Here is a 17,000-nt window from a genome sequence, read left to right as displayed (position 1 = left end):
GTTACTGTGTGAGCACCGCATGTAGTATCTGTCAGCATTAGCAGTTCTTAATCCCAACTGCTCAAAAACACTGTGTTGTTTTAAAAATACTGTTAGCCAGGCACCACTGTCAATGATTTTGTTTTAATTAGTCTAGGTTGATGCCTGAATTTTAGTGTTTGGGGTTTTTTTTCCCCCAACATTTTCTCATGTGATTCTAATATGCAGCCATAAGTAAAACCACTGGCTGTATTATTTTTAGATCAAATATTACATCTGTTTTTCAGTATACATGGGATATAAAATAATACTTGAAAAGTCATACATAGTTATGCCAAAGAATAGCTTGAAACAAGTGTGAAAATCTTTAAAATAAATGCATTTGTATGGAGAGCATTAGTAATGCTATTCATTGCTTACTTTTCTGTCACATACCTGACAATTAAATAACCAGCTAATATCTGTATTGTTCACCACAATTGTTGACTTTTTTCATCCTCTTCTTTTAGAGCAAATTCTGTGTAGAAGGAATTTCCTGCTGATTACTTTGGTCCTTTCTCTTTCTTACAGATTTCCTTGGGCAGAGACCACTTTTTTCTGAAAGAATCGAAATCATATAAACACTTTAAAATATACCAGTTACTAGTACCTTTCTTTAAGAATAAATAGGTATAAAGGATTTATTTCCCAGCCCCACTTTTTTGTAAGGAGGTACTATCAACAATGATATCGTGCATCAGTGTTACTTCTTTTTACATGTAAGCAATGTGCTATACCTATAGTTATGTGATTATATTTTTGAGCAACAGAAACTTTGAACACGTGCATAAGTGAACGGAGTTCAATACTTTTTATTCCTCATTCTATGATGCACAGTAGACTCAACAGCAGAAGTTCTGGGTTGGATTCTGACAACCAGATCCGTCCTCTTTTCCTAATCCTTTGCCCACGACTGTGATGTCCACGGACCTCTAACATTTTTCCTTTCCTTCTTCTCACCCCCAGGAGGTCTTAAACTTCAAATTCTGCCATTTCTACCTCTTATTCCCTGATGTCCTGGGTATTAGAGTATAAAAGGGAGCAGCCTATCTGAGCCACAAGTTTGAAGATGGCCTACCAAGCATTCACTATTCTCTGCTGATGGAGTGGGAAGGATTGAGGTGGTTGGTAGTATATGCAAATAAATGGCATATTCAGAGCAGCTGGGTCTTTGGCATGTCAGTATCTTGTTGCTAGGGGCACTAGACTGGTATAATTTCTGGAACAAATAGAAAACTGACAACTCCAGAATAACTCTCTACCTTTTTATTGGAATCATTAAAAAGCAGGGCTGTAGCTTTTCATTGTGCAGTTAGGTAAAGGGCCTAAAATACAATTTACCTTGGAGAAACAGAACTTTAATAAAATGCCTGGTAGCATTATTTACTGAAAGCACATCACTTTTTTTCCCCAGTGGAAAATAAATTATTAATAGAAATTCAAAGTTAAAATAAATCTGTGTGGAATGTGGGATGTTTGGAGCAGGAGGAAGGTGCTATAGGGAAAGTCCGGAGAAAAGACTCTGTCAGCCTCAGCTGAGTACTAAAGACTACATGGAGTGGTGTGCAAGTGTATTTTTATTTCACTTAATGGCATTTAGGTCCTCCTTCACACTGAAGAGCTTTGGGAAGTTTCTGTTACATTCACATGATAGTATTCTGATTCCTGCATGAGTCTTTCATGATTTATAAATAGTTAAACATTGCAAATAGCATTTTTCTATTGATTATCCTTTTTCGGGTACATTATAGGTGAGTTTACACCTGAGATGCAGGTGAGAATTCGACAAGAGATTGAGAAGGAGAAAAAAGTGGAGCCATGGAAGGAACAATTCTTTGAAAGCTACTATGGTCAGAGGTAATAATATTAAGACAGGCTCTGTAAACCAGATGCTAATTCCTGCATGTATGTCATGTGATGCTTTATCTCATTACCTTAACAGGAAATCTAGTCCTTGATTTCCTTCTTTTTTTATTTTACCAGTTCTCCCTTAGAGAGAAGGTTTTTTTCTTATGAATCACAGGTACACAGAATTGGATTACTCATAATCTTTGACCTACAACATACTATTATTGTGGGTAGAATGGATTCTTTTTTAAAAAAAATTTTTTCTAATCTTGAATTAAGAGTCCCTTTTTTTTAATAGGTTGGCTTCCAGTAAGTTTATAAGATAAAAGAATACTGAAGTTCTGTCCATTTTTTATGGTTGTCACAGATATAACTATCCAGAATCACCAAGGAATCCCAGGAATCCTATAATATGGACCATTATACTCAACATGTAATTAAACAAGCTCTCCTCTGTAAAAGGCACCTGGGAAAGTACATAGCTGGATCAGGATACAAACCCTGTTCTAAAGGGGCTATAGTCTAAACTTTTTTCCTAAGAAGTCCAAATAAAATCATAATGGGGATATTTAAATGATTATCATGGAGCTGTTTTATTTGAAATAGGATTGAACACCCACACTTCTACTTGTTAGTTAGTCTCCCTTCCTCTTTCTGCACACCAAGGGGCAGCCCTTAAAGAGATTCTATAATACAAACACTACTTGAGAACTAAGGGCCCCTTTTCCTTGTCTCCAAGTGGTGTTTATCCGTCCCCTTCACAGTCATTTAGGAAGGATCCCTATTGAGAATCTCATAAGCTGATTTTTCTACATTGTTGATGTAAGCATTGAGCTATATAAATGATGTTGTATATATTTAGACCATTATTACAGGTAGCAAGAATTCCATAAATATTTATCCCTCCTTTTTAGACAGAGCATCATGAAGCTTTTGGGTCTGTTTTCAGCTGTTTTTAATTACTGCCCAGTATTGTCCTTAGCCATTCCATCTCAAGAGGCACAGTATTGATTCTTCGAAGTCACCAAAGGGGGCTACGTTGATTTTGCCTGTTATACGACATTCTAAAATATTAAGAAGAGTCACTAGTGACCCTTACAAATTAGCCTAGCTTTTCGACAGACCACACTATAGAAGTCCCAAGTGGCCTACACCCCCTGGATAGCTCAGAGACACTCAGAATTTTAGAGCTAGGACAAGTGGAATTTAGACAGGCTTTCCAAAAACTCAGTTATAATTTTTGACCTTTGGAGAACACTGATAGCCAGTGTTCTACTATCTCCTCAGGTCCCCTTAGATTTCTTGGGCCAGCCAGCCTTTCCACAGGTACTACAGAGCAGATCACAATCCCAGGGTGGATGAGTCTTGGCCTTCCTTTAGTTCCCTTGTAGGTAATCTGTGATGCATGCCTCTTAGACAGTGTGGCCCCTTTATAAGCAGAAATAATAATTACTACCATTTTTGAGCTTTCATCAAGGTAAGTACTTGACATGGCTTACCTTAGTTAATCATCACTATGTAGTAATTAACCCTAGTGTACAGTTGAAGTAACTGAGGTATAGAAGGCTAGTCATTTGCTTAACATCACATGGACAGTTGATATCAGAGCTAGAATTTGAATCCAGGCATGGTGGCTCCAGAACCGTCAGTGCTAATAACGATAGAATACAATGCATGAAGGATACCTATTATGTGTCAGGGGTTCTCCTAGGCATGGTCATATTCTGTTACTTTGTAATGCCTTCAGTATCACGAGCCATTTCTCAGCTAGAATATTTCTTTTCCCCCATTTTTAGTTCTGGCCTAAGCCTTGAAGATTCAAAGAAATTGACAGCATCTCCCAATGATCCCAAAGTAAAGAAAACCCCAGCTGATCAGCCAAAATCCATGCTTCCTTCAGAGGCCTCTCCTGTCAGAATAGGCCCAGTAGTCCCCCAGTCAGAGTGTACAGAGGCAGCATTGCAAATGCCGTCAGCAGGCAGACAAGAAGAGCACGAAAGCCCAGACAAGGCACAGCCAAACTTCTCCAAATCCACAGAGCCCCCACTTGCTTCCGCCAGCAATACACGTGAGCTTAGTAGCATTCTTCCCATCAAGTGCCCAAAGGATGAGGGTCTCTTGGAGCAGAAGCCAGTTGCCTCTGCTGAACAGGAATCTGAGAAAGAGAATCATCTCACCACAGCTTCTAGTCATAAGAAAAACGAAAGCCAAGAATCTTTGATTATATCCCCAAGCAAACCCAAGGGTCCTGAGGTGGAAAAGCCAATAATGAAACCTATAGCAGAAGCAGGTCCACAGGAGACCACTATGAAAGAACGTCCAGCAACTCTTGTTGATCAGAGCCCAGAAAGCCTCAAGAGGAAATCTTCTCTCACCCAAGAAGAGGCCCCTGTGAGCTGGGAGAAAAGGCCACGTGTCACTGAGAATTGCCAGCACCAGCAGCCATTTCAGGTCTCGCCACAGCCCTTTCTCAGTAGAGAAAGGGTCCAGGTGCGAAAAGTACCACCTCTCAAGGTAAGAGAGTGGGGAGAACTGAAAAGGAGAGATTGTGTACACATTATGTTTTTGGTCATACCTACTAAATTTCAAGTAATTTGTGGTACTTCTTAATGCAGAAGCAGTTGTATGTATTTGGTAAGCATGTAACTGTGGTCTTATAGGAATAAAATTACTGACAAACAGGCATTTAGAACTGCAGTGCTACAGATTTTTATTGATTGATAAAGAAGGTACCAGGGTATCTAATGTAAACTACTCCTGTGTTCACTATTCTTGTATCTTAAGACAGTTATGGAAATTGTTGTCTTACATGACAAAATAAGTACTAGACTAAGCATGAGGAAGCCATTGGTGTGATCGAAAGACCTTATCTTTGTACCAGGAGCCTGAGTATTTGTACCTTGGCCCTTTTCTTGCTACTGTAACTGATTTGATATTCTGTGGGTCTACCACTACCTTTACCTCCTTCCTATTTAAGGAAATGTGTGTGACTATCCTGTGTCACTGTGTCACCACTGTTTACTTGAGGGACATTAGTAAATGGAATAGTCTTGCTAAGCTCTGCTGCTTAGCATATGTCATTAACTTCTCTTTAGCCTTATGTTGCTACCTGTCAAATCTTTCAAATTCTTCTAGGCAGCATCTGTGACTATCTTAATATATAAAGCCCTTTAAAATCCAAACACATTTTTACTCCTGATCTTCAAGATTTATTAATATTTGGGCCTGTGCTTAATATCAGTTTGTAGTTCATTCATTTTGTAAATTGTATTTATTCATTAATACTTTTTTATAAATAATGTTTATTGATACTATTTTGCTTACCAAGAGCCCAAGGTACTGAGTTCTCGTTCGCGTTGGGATAGAAATAGAAAAATAAACCCAATAAAAGTACTTTTTCACCCTTTTTATTTAACTTAGATGAGCCAAAGTTAGTACTATCAGGAAATATTCCTTGGAAATAATTCACTTACTAGAACTTGACCCATGTTGTGTACTACTTGACTTCTCACAACTGTTTCACCTTAGACCCTATTTCAAATCTTACCTTCTTAGACAAAGCTCAGTGTAACTTATAACAGAATAAAATCTTTTAAACAAAATTTAAGTAGAAAACAAACTTGAAATTTAGTACAAATGTTACAAGTTAGTTACATGCATATGTGTATAAAAATTATATACATACATATGTGCACATTATATGTTTTACATTCAGTATGCAGCTGGCCCTCTGTTATCAGTGGGTTCTGCATCTGTGAATTCAACTAAACCACCTATTGAAAATATTCAGAAAAAAATAAAATAAAAATCGCAATACAACGGTTTTAAAAATACAAATAAAAATTATAGTATAACAACTATATTTGCATAGGTTTTACATTGTATTAGGTATTATAAGTAATCTAGAGATGATTTAAGGTATACAGGAGGGTATGCATACGTTAGATGCAAATACTGCACTATTTTATATAAAGGACTTGAGCATCCTTGGATTTTGGTATCCATAGGGGTCCTGGAACCAATCCCCTATGGATACCAAGGGACGACTGGACATTTAAAAAGAAAAGCATTTAATTCATTTGCTCTGCCAGGGTAGGGCTTCTCAGCAAGTTAAATTGTTTCTAGTACCTGGACAACGTAATGGTTTTGTACTTAGAAAGTATAATTTATTCTGCATAATTGGGCAATAGGGCTATTTACATAAATGACCGAAACTTATTTTTAAGTATTAAAACTTTTTATTTTAAAACCATTTTCAGTGATTGTTTTTGTTTGATTTCAACATGTTATTAATGATTTTTAGTTATTATGATAGATATTATTATGCTAGGTATGGTGTTACTCTTAAGAGTATTCTCAGGTTTTGTTCCCACATGAAATTCCCCTAAACAACTTTCTTGTATTTAATTTTTTAGTCTTACCTATTTTTTCCCATTTTTCCCCTGCAGTCTCTTCCAAATGATATTAATAAGGGGCAATAATTGCTTCTTTCTTACTGTGGGCAGCTTCTAAAGACTGTGTGCTAAGTAAATATGCATCTAGGCTTAGAATTGGATATAAAATAGATTTAGCTCTTAGATTAAGTATATTTCATGATGTTAAATTACATGGACTTTGTAAAATCTATTAAAAAAAAAAATCCCACAGCTCTAACTTTTAAATCACAGAGAATCAATTTTTCAGAACTGCAAACATTTGAAAAAATGGGTATTACAAATAATGGAAAATCTTTAGTGACTTCTTATTCTTAATTTAAGGATATGCAGAAGGATGGCATGCATTTTCTTAGAGCTTAGTGGCTTAATTTTTTTTAATTGAATGCTTTAGAACGTCTGTAACAGTTATTTGCTCCTTTAAACTCAACCAACAACTAGAAGGGTCTGCATCTTAATGCATTATAATTAACTCTAGTAGCTTTCAAAGTATTGTTTAGGACAGGGAGCAAATTCATTTCAGACATGATATTTTTGTGGTATGAAAATCAGTGATTTGAAACCTGATAGTACATCAAAATCTCACAAGTAGCTTTTTACAAATACACTTTTTCCTAGGGCTCCTAATTTGTATATTTTGGGATAGGACCCAGAGCATATATATTTTTTAAAAGCTGCAAAAGTAAATATAATACCAGCCAGGGGTGAGAATGGCTGGTAAACAGTATGTACATACTCCCTTATGTGGGTGGGCATAGTGGGGTGTACCTGTGGCTCACACATTGCCTTCCTTCTAGTGCTATCTGGAAGCCTCTGTAATTTGAGATAATTCACCTCAACTGTATGCATAGAACAAAGAAGAGCAACTGTTCCCCTTGGTAGTAAAGCTAAGCAGTAAAAGACAGTAATGATATAATTTTCTTTCTTTCTTTCCTTTTCTTCTTCCTTCCTTCTTTCTCTGCCCCCCCTAAACATAAACACACTTTGTAAAAATGTAGATACCATAGAAAGGTCTATATCTTAATAAGCAGTTGTGAGTAGTCGTGACATTAGGAGAGAGTTGTGTTGGGGAAAGAGGTGTGGGGATTTAAGGTGGGAGTGGAGGGAGGGAATTCTTTGGACCAATAGAAAAGGTGGAAGGAACCTAGAGACAAACTACATGTTGCTGTCTCCAAGGTTTGACCTCTCAGCCATAGACCTCCCATGTTTGTCACAGGTGCTGTAGTGTTCATCTATTCTAAAAATGTGTAAGGGCTGATTAAGGTATTCTTGTAAGTGAAAACTAAACTCTGTTTTTTCCCCCCTACTTCTTTCAGATCCCGGTCTCCAGAATCTCCCCCATGCCGTTTCATCCATCGCAGGTCTCTCCCAGGGCTTGTTTTCCAGTCTCCATCATTAGTCCTAACAGAACAGGAGCCAGAACTCTCGCAGACATCAAAGCAAAAGCCCAGCTGGTCAAAGCACAGAGGGCAGCAGCTGCTGCAGCCGCCGCAGCTGCTGCAGCCGCCTCAGTTGGAGGGACCATTCCAGGACCTGGCCCAGGGGGTGGACAAGGTCCAGGAGAGGGTGGTGAAGGGAAAGCTGCTAGAGGAGGCAGTCCAGGCTCAGACAGAGTCAGTGGAACTGGAAAAGGCCCCACACTGGAACTGGCAGGAACTGGAAGCAGGGGAGGTACGAGAGAGCTTTTACCCTGTGGTCCAGAGACTCAGCCCCAGTCTGAGACCAAGACCACCCCAGACCAGGCGCAGCCTCATAGTATCTCTGGAGCACAACTACAGCAAACCCCCTCAGTGCCTCCAACACCTGCCATCAGTGGAGCATGCACAAATGTCCCATCACCAGCCCACATAGAGAAATCGGATAATGAAAAACTGAACCCCACCAGGGCAACAGCCACAGTGGCCTCTCTTAGCCACCCACAGGGGCCCAGTAGTTGCAGACAGGAGAAAGCAACTTCTCCTCCAACAGGTCCTGCTCTAATCTCAGGTGCCTCATCTGTTCATTTTGCGGCTGATGGCACAGTTGAGCCCAAAGCCGGTTCTAGTAAGAATACACCAAACTCTTCAGCCTCAGCAAAGACAGATGCTAATGCACCAGTGGCTATGACTCCCTCCCCTTTAACATCTTTACTGACCACAGCCACTTTAGAAAAGCTTCCTGTACCCCAGGTCAGCGTAACTATAGCACCTACCGGATCAACTCCATCCTTGAGCTCTTTGCCAGCAGCTTCTAGCCTTAAAACCGCAGGAACTTCTTCAAACATGAATGGACCCACTTCAAGACCAAGCTCTAGTATCCCTGCTAATAATCCTTTAGTTACTCAGCTGCTCCAGGGCAAAGATGTTCCCATGGAGCAAATTCTGCCTAAACCTCTCACCAAAGTTGAAATGAAAACTGTTCCACTGACTACAAAAGAGGAAAGGGGGATGGGAGCACTCATAAGTACCAACACAACAGAAAATAGCACCAGAGAGGAAGTTAATGAGCGCCAGGCCCATCCAGCTACACAGCAGCTGAGTAAAACCTTACAGAGTAAACCGCTCCCTTTTCCAAGGCCCCTTCAGCTCTTTTCACCTAAGGAGCTGAGGGACTCCAGCATTGACACACACCAATACCAAGAAGGACTAAGTAAAGCAACCCAAGATCAGATCCTTCAGACTCTCATCCAAAGGGTTCGGAGGCAGAATCTTCTCTCAATTGTACCGCCCTCTCAGTTCAACTTCACTCACTCAGGTTTCCAGTTGGAAAACATCTCCACAAGCCAGAGGTTCATGCTGGGTTTTGCTGGCAGAAGGACATCCAAGCCTGCAATGGCAGGTCACTATTTACTTAATATTTCCACCTATGGCCGGGGTTCAGAGAGCTTTAGGAGGACCCATTCTATAAACCCCGAAGACCGTTTTTGTCTAAGTAGCCCCACTGAAGCCTTGAAAATGGGATATACAGACTGTAAAAATGCAACAGGAGATAGTAGCAGTGGCAAAGAAGATGATACTGATGAGGAAAGTACTGGTGATGAGCAAGAGTCCATCATGGTGAAGGAGGAGCCCCAGGTTTCCCAGAGTTCTGGCAAATGGGACACAAGTTCAGGACCCCACAGTAGGGAAACCCTATCCACCGGTGATTGCTTAGCTAACAAGACTGTGAAGGCTGAGACACCAGTGAATGAGCAAACCACTTTAAGCAAGGAGAATTACCTGTTCACTAGAGGCCAAACATTTGATGAAAAGACCCTAGCCAGAGATTTGATTCAGGCAGCACAGAAGCAAATGGCTCATGCAGTGAGAGGTAAGACAATGCGAAGCAGCCCTGAGCTTTTCAATTCCGCTGCTCTTCCTCTACCTGCAGACAGCCCCGCCCATCAGCCTCTACTCCTTCCACCACGGCAAACCCCAAAGCTGTATGGAAGCCCCACACAGATAGGGCCAAGCTACAGAGGCATGATCAATGTCTCCACCTCATCTGACATGGACCATAACTCTGCTGTACCGGGTAGCCAGGTATCTAGCAACGTAGGTGACGTCATGTCCTTTTCAGTGACTGTCACTACCATCCCTGCTAGCCAAGCTATGAATCCCAGCAGCCATGGCCAGACCATTCCTGTTCAGGCCTTTCCGGAAGAGAACAGCATAGAGGACACACCTTCAAAATGTTACTGCCGATTGAAAGCCATGATCATGTGCAAAGGGTGTGGAGCTTTCTGCCATGATGATTGCATTGGCCCCTCCAAACTGTGCGTCTCCTGCCTTGTCGTTCGGTAACGAGACTAGAAGGAGACACACTGCAAAGGCGGGGGAAGGGATGGGTTGACCAGATGTGTTTTTTTGCATCCTTTCGGAATCACAGAAATAAACAAGTAAGTTTCAGTTGTCTTAAGAGACAAATGTTACTTAATCAGGAATAAAGAGTACAGATCTTTTACATTTTAGAGGAAGAGCACCTTGTATAGTAAGTCTAAGTAATAAAGCAAGACTTTGTGAATTTGTGACAAGTTTGCACTTAAAAATCATGTAAATATGTCACATTTTGTTTAGCATTTTTCCAAGTGTTTAGGTAATAATGTGTTACTTTGAATTCAGATTTATGTTCCACTTCATGTGACTCTGAGAAAAGTTTAATGCCATGCATGGTGAAAGGAAGCTTTCTGACCTTTCCTAAGAGACCAGGAAAAGGAAGGAGTGAAGTAATGGTCTAAAGAAGTGACCATTCATGCTGATAGTCTGGCTGCAGGTCATTCATAGATTATTCAGCCTTTGCAGGATTTGGATTCAGAGTTTACTCAGTCCCCTTACCTTAGGTGGAAGCTTCTTAAGTTGAAGTATTTGATAAGATATTAATTTCACAGGTAATGTTTCAGATTCTGAAAGCTATGACTTGGTTCTTGGCTTCTGTAAACCAGTACTGTGGCCAAGCACTCTGCTTGCAGTTTGTGGATCCCTGCTGTTCCCTAGTCCCACCCCTGCCCTGACATAGTGAATGTAGTTTTTGAAGGGATTGCCTCTCCAGTACGCCGCCCCCGTGTCATTATAGCCTGTACAGGGCAACAATTTCAGCAAAAAAAATCCCCATACTTAGTCATTCATGGGAACTTACAGTTTTGAAATACTAGCATAAAATGAATAGAAAAGCGTTAGTGATGGGGTGATTTGAACTATGTATTGTTAGGCAAGGGAAATGAAACTGCAGAAACTGTTAAATTGAACGTAAAGAACTTTGTAGAACGATTTTAACACTAGAAACAAGGTAGCCTCTCTTTTCCTCTTCTCCCCCAACCCGTTACCTAATGTTCTATAGTCAGTTGTCACAGGTAAAAAAGCTCATTAATGCCACATTTGCTTATTCTGTTCAACCTGTTTTGACCTCCCAGGCATCTGAGGAGGATGACATAATCTTATCTCTTACTTTGCGTACACACGTGTGCGCGCACGCACACACACACAGAGTACACAGCACTTTTCCTGTTTTAGAAAATATGTCCCTGTTTTGGGTTACTGCTGTCTGTACAACTAAAAATTTCTGACATAAAGGAGCTTTAGTGAATGGCTTAGGGACTGCATGGAAAGGAGGAAAAATTAGCTCCAAAGTTTTATTGTTTGTTTTTGTTTCTTTTTCTTTTTTTGTTTCATTTTTTGTTTTTTAAATCCTTCTCTAGTGACTGAAGAATTTCTGAGTACATAATATTTAGGTCATGGTTAAGGAATATTAAAATAGACTTACAGTTTACCAGAATTTAGTAAATCAGAGAGTGTCAATTTGCATCGTTTGCATATTGATCTCAAGTCTCCCAATTGAAGTGTGTAAAGTAAAAATATTAGTGCAACATAGTACAGTTGTCTTTGTACTTAATATTCAGGATGTGATATTTACAAAATGCAGAACAGTTTAAATTCATTAATTAAGTCACATTCCAGATTAGGAGAAAGAAAGCAATAATAATCTCTGTTTTGCCCCCATTCTATTGTCCGCCCCTCCGCGCCCCAACCCCAAATCGTACACTTTTTTTTTTTTTTTTAAATGCTTTCCCACAGTCCTTGCCCCAAAAACCATAAGAAACTTACTTCACTATTGTTCATTTTTCATTTCTGGCTTTTTTGTGGCCCAAGACAAATATAGGGTTAATATCTGTGTCCCAGTTTCAGACAAGACAATATCATGTCCTTCCATCTTCCCCCTTTTCTTCCAGCACACACACAGCTAAGAGATAAGGCTGCAAGAATCCAGGGATAAAGAGTAAGTTCTCAAGCCAAGAACCAATAGGAAACAGAAATCATGGTTGTGCTCCAAATGTTCAGCACCCTGGGCAATCCAGGGGGTGAGTTTAGAAAGACTTAATGCCCAGCCATTCCATTCCCCACCTTAGTGCCAGGGCTGAGGGCTGTCTGCATGCTGGAAGAGGTTGGATGTTTCAGAATTGACTCCATGCTAAATATCAATTACCAATTTTGATTGATGAAAGTGATTTTTCTGCTGCGGCCCTTTCCTGTAAGAAAGGCTTTTCTCCATGGTTTTTGCAGTTGGACAGACTGTGACCAGGAAAGGAGGAAAGGCATCAGGGATTTTCAAGTCCATTCAGAAAGCAAACCATATTGTGCCTCTTCATCTTGACCCAGGCTCTTACAGATAGGTTCTAAGCATTGCTGTTCACCAGATTCTCTTCACAAATAGTACTCAGCTAAATATTTGCATTTAGGAATACTTGTAAAACAAAAATGACCAACTATGTATACTGCCTCAATCTTGACCAGATGAGAAAACAGTTTTAAATTATCTCAGATTGGTAGTAAATTGAATACCAGTCTATTTTTCAGTTTGTTTCAAAACAGTTGTTTCAAGTAGAAAGCCATTCATTCTATAAGCTGAATAGAAAAAACTTACATAATATCTGCCTTCTAGAAAATGAAGCAGGCAGTAGAAACAAAACATTTAAATTATTAGAGTATGGTACTCCAGCAGTACCTTTAAAGCAATTTTTAACTTAGCTCTTGAGTTGTTCAGTATGAAATGTTTTATTAAGTGCTAAGGTTATTCATAGGGTATTACCTGACATTGTTTCCAGTGACTGGTCAGGCATCATGCCTGATGCACATGCCTCCGGTGTACCCCTCTCTAGCCTTCAGATTACCCCCCCTCTGCTGCAGGTCACCTCAGGAGATAGCATTAATAATGTATCATCTCAGTCTTATTTATAAATATTCTAAGTTGTCTAGTAGAGAAGACTCTGAATCTGAAAGAATTTTCATTAATTAAAATTCCCCATTCTATTAAACAGACAGTGAAGCCAAATACCTGGAGGTGTTTGCCCTGCTTCTGTTCGCTTAACCCCTACGCTCAAGATACTGGAGCTATCTGTGGTATTCCATGGAGCATTTTTAAGATGAAGTGCTGGCCAGCGGGAAATTATTCTTGGGGTGGAGGAGGAAGTATACTTACATGGGTTGTGAAGGTACACAAATGTACGTGTTTTAGATCATATCTGAGATTTAAATAGCCAAAGGAAGTCCTCACTGCCTTCCAGGTGAAGGTGTAAAGTCATACAGATTAATGACCTGACAGTTACCATTCTGTTGCTTATTATTGCCTTTCTCCACCTTAGAGATCCCTAAAGAGCTCTTGGGTGAAATGATTTGTTATAATGAGAGGGTTCTTTTCCGGTCATTACATCGCTATTTATTTCTAGAACTCACTGTCAATGAACAGTGCTAGGGTTGTTTTCTCTTTGACTCAGAGGTTTCACAGCATAGCAAGGAGGGAAAAGTCTCCCCATTGCATTACAACAGTGCGCTAAGTAAAAAACTTGGCAAAGGGTAGTTTTCAGCTCAATTTATAGAATAGTCCAAAGAGACTTTGAGAAACATGATGATAGGCAGGGACCTTTCCTACCATGTTTCAATACCTACATACCTATTGAACGAGAACAGTAGGTAAAACATTTCCTAAAGTTGAAGCAATAGCTTCGTAGATTCTTGGTTACTTTATTTTTTTTAATGCTTTACATTTGATACAACTATTAAAGATCAATTTTAAAAATAGCTTTCCAGTAATATATTTTAAGTAATATATATTTTAATATCTATGTAAAAAGTGACAGTGGAAGACTTTGAATTTCTCATATATGGTATGTTTAATGTAGGACCTCACTGTTAAGGCACAAATTATTTCAAGGAAGTTACTCTAAAGACACTCAGATTATTTCCAAAAAAAAAAAAAATGCAATAAGGGAATAGTTTGGGGGTTTATTTTTTATTTTAAAAGAAAATTGACTTATTTACCACAAGCTATTTTTTTCCCTTCAGGCTATAAGGTTTGTACAGACTGGTTTGGTAAATGCTAAACTTTTGTGTCTTTTGCCTTTTTAAAGGAATTGTTAACATTGGAATTGAGGGTATGTACAGAGAAGTTGGTGTCAACACCATTTAAAAAGTCATATTTTTTCACAAATATAGAAAAATCATTTTACATAAGAATTTTAAGTATTTGCAATAAATATATGTATATAGATTGTATGTATTCCTATATTCTTATTTTCATTTTATTATTAAGTAAAAGATCATTAAAAGTGAAAATAAAAACCTTGGAGTTTTTGGTGAATCTGAGAGTGGCATGGGGAAGGGCCCCCAGTTGTTGCCTTATCTGCTATGGGAAAGATACCACAGATTGTATGGAAGAGAGTGAAACGAGGAATTTGGCGATAAACAAATCAGGGTAGTGTATTTCTTTTAGAACTTAAGTAAAAATATGATTAAATTGTCCTAGTCTGTCTGTCTCCATGTTTTCCTCGCTGATCTCTTCCGGCTCCTAACCACTTAATGTTACTGGAAAAGTGAAGAAACACGGTGCAGCCTCTTTCTTAACGTGCCCACTGTTTGCTTCTAAATCAAAGAATGGTAAGGAAATATCTCAAGGGAAAAAAATAGGTTTTCCTTTCTCCATAGTGGTTAATAATTCATTAGCAGACATTCACTGCCTCCACCTTCCGGGCCCTCGGAGTATGTGAAGTAATAGTCTCTTGAAGATAATGGAAAACTTTTTTTCTGTTTCCCAGTTCTCCAAGAAGTGAGGTTCATAGCCAAAGTCATGTCCTGACTGATCTGGAGAGGCCGAAGAGCTAAGAGGACCATGCAAAGAGAAATATCTGTGCCTTGATTAGGTTCTGTTTCAGCATTTGACACTTGAATTTTGAACTCCCTAGTGTCAGGAAGGGCACTTACAGAAATGAGAACTGAGCCAGGTGTTAGGAGAGGTTGACTGTCTGCAGTCCTGTACCTAGATTGCTGTCTAATCCAAGAGAACTCATTTTGTGGCTATAACGTAAATACTTGATTTTAGGATAATATGATGGAGCAAAATGATACCTAGGTCTTTGGAAATAAACATATATTGCCCATTCTTTAAAAAGAATAATGTGCAGATTCATTGATGAAAGAAAAATTATTAAGGTCCAATTTTCAAGAATATCTTGACCCATGAAACTGACTTTTTAATTGTAGTTCACTAGTGAGTTCTCCCCATAATTGCTCAGCTGTGGTTATTTTTACTGATTTTAAAAATTGGCATATTTTGGAAATTGAGGATAATGCTTTTTATAAAAAGACAATTTTTTTTTCAAAAATTGAAATTTCAAACTTCTGGATTGTCCAAAGACATTGGAGATAATTCAGCCATCCAAGAGAACAGTACTCTAGATCTTAGCTGAAAATGTACTATTTCTAAAGGAAAAGTTTTAAGTCTCAGGGAACATCTATCTGCATCTTCATAATTTCCATATAGAATAGGAATGAAGGTAAAATATCTAAATGTTTGCAAACTAGTTCATGATGACCATTTACAAAAATTGACTCCCCATTTCTAGTACATGTTTATTATTTAAATGGGCCTCCTACCTCATGGGAAGTAAAATTTATATTCATTTGGTGACATGGGAACTTAAAGGTATAGTTGGTCTGCAGCTGAGTGACAATATGCTAGAGCGGAGGGCAACTTCAGCCTGGTTCCCCAGCCACCCTCTGTTTACTTCAGAGAGTTTTAGGAACCTGTGTTCATTGCTTCTGACACTACTTGACTCAACTCGTCTTCAGAAGTCAGAGATTTTGCATCGTGTTTCTAGCTTTTTATGGACAAATCATGTCCATAAAAATGACAAATCATGTCATTCACAAATCCAAACATTTATTGAGCACCTGCTGTGTGCTAAGCCATATTAAAGTGCTGGTAATGCAAGGGTAAGCAAAAACAGTCCTGCAAGTTGTCAGAAGGTCTTCCTATAATAGTAACCGTACAGCATGGTTCTAGTTCAGTGCTCAAGGAGTGGCGCGCTCCTATTCCCCAAGACGTGGAAAGTTTAAGTGTAAATGAGTGTGAAATAGATACATCTGAGGCACAGGCAAAACGGTGGCAAAACATTAAGAAGGAAAAGAAGGCATTCAATGAAAAAACAGGCAGTGTGTGAGGAGTCGTGTGAGTAAAATTTACCCTTTTCTGAGAATTATTGGAATATCTGGAGTTGAATAGAAATTTCAAAAAGTCTGAGTAACATCTATTAATAAAAGATCCCTTTCAATTAATTCAGGTCAGTATGTCTATTTTTTTCAACTAACTTTCAAATAATAATCAGGTAAATGATACAGCTTTCCTGTCACTGTTCAAACCCAAAAGAAGCTAAAGAGAATTTTTTTAAACATAATTTTCATCTTACAGGTGATAAGGAACTGTATCCCTTCATTTTGAATTGTTGCATCCCTGTTTTTCTCCATGATGGATATTTTAGTGTTCTTACTTTTCTAATACCGGCCTTTTTTCCTATATCTTAAGTCACAGAACTTAAAAAGGACTTCAGTGGGAGTCTAGCCCTTTTCATTTTAGTGGCCCAAATCCTAATTCTTTAGAAGTTTCTGATAGAAACATTTTAAAAGGATAAACCATTGTTTTGTTGTTATTTTTCCAGTGCTTACTCTTGGATTTTCCTTACCACTGTCTTTAATCTGGATTATTGGATTTGCAACTCAAATTCTGTATGCCAAAATATTCGTATTCACCTTTTAGTCAAAAGTGTGTGGTGTATTCCGCTATGTAATGTAGTCTCAACTGTCTAGGAAGTAAGAGAATGGGTATCCTCTATTTTCCTAATACTTGGTTCAACAGAAGATTGGGTTTCTTTCATAGAAACACTAAGGAGTACTTTGTACCTCCTTGTAGCTTTCAGCC

At 38.8% G+C, this 17,000-nt stretch overlaps 1 protein-coding gene across 1 annotated transcript in view; it reads left to right on the top strand.

Annotated features, from left to right (window-relative positions):
* The window catches only part of ASXL2 (additional sex combs like transcriptional regulator 2), a 176,585-nt gene extending 163,917 nt beyond the window's left edge, over window positions 1–12,668 (top strand). Inside the window, exons 12-14 of the mRNA XM_012652406.1 lie at window positions 1,770–1,875; window positions 3,663–4,380; window positions 7,616–12,668. Of these exons, the coding sequence (XP_012507860.1) occupies window positions 1,770–1,875; window positions 3,663–4,380; window positions 7,616–10,060 (3,269 nt within the window). The 3' untranslated portion in view covers window positions 10,061–12,668. The remainder of the gene's footprint in view (window positions 1–1,769; window positions 1,876–3,662; window positions 4,381–7,615) is intronic.
* Window positions 12,669–17,000: the final 4,332 nt, after the last annotated feature.

This window comes from Propithecus coquereli, unplaced genomic scaffold, assembly GCF_000956105.1.
Source record: "Propithecus coquereli isolate 6110/MARCELLA unplaced genomic scaffold, Pcoq_1.0 Scaffold39, whole genome shotgun sequence".
NCBI classification, from domain to species: domain Eukaryota; kingdom Metazoa; phylum Chordata; class Mammalia; order Primates; family Indriidae; genus Propithecus; species Propithecus coquereli.
The sequence above is the reverse complement of the archived record's forward strand: the minus strand, read 5'-3'. Positions and strand labels throughout refer to the sequence as shown.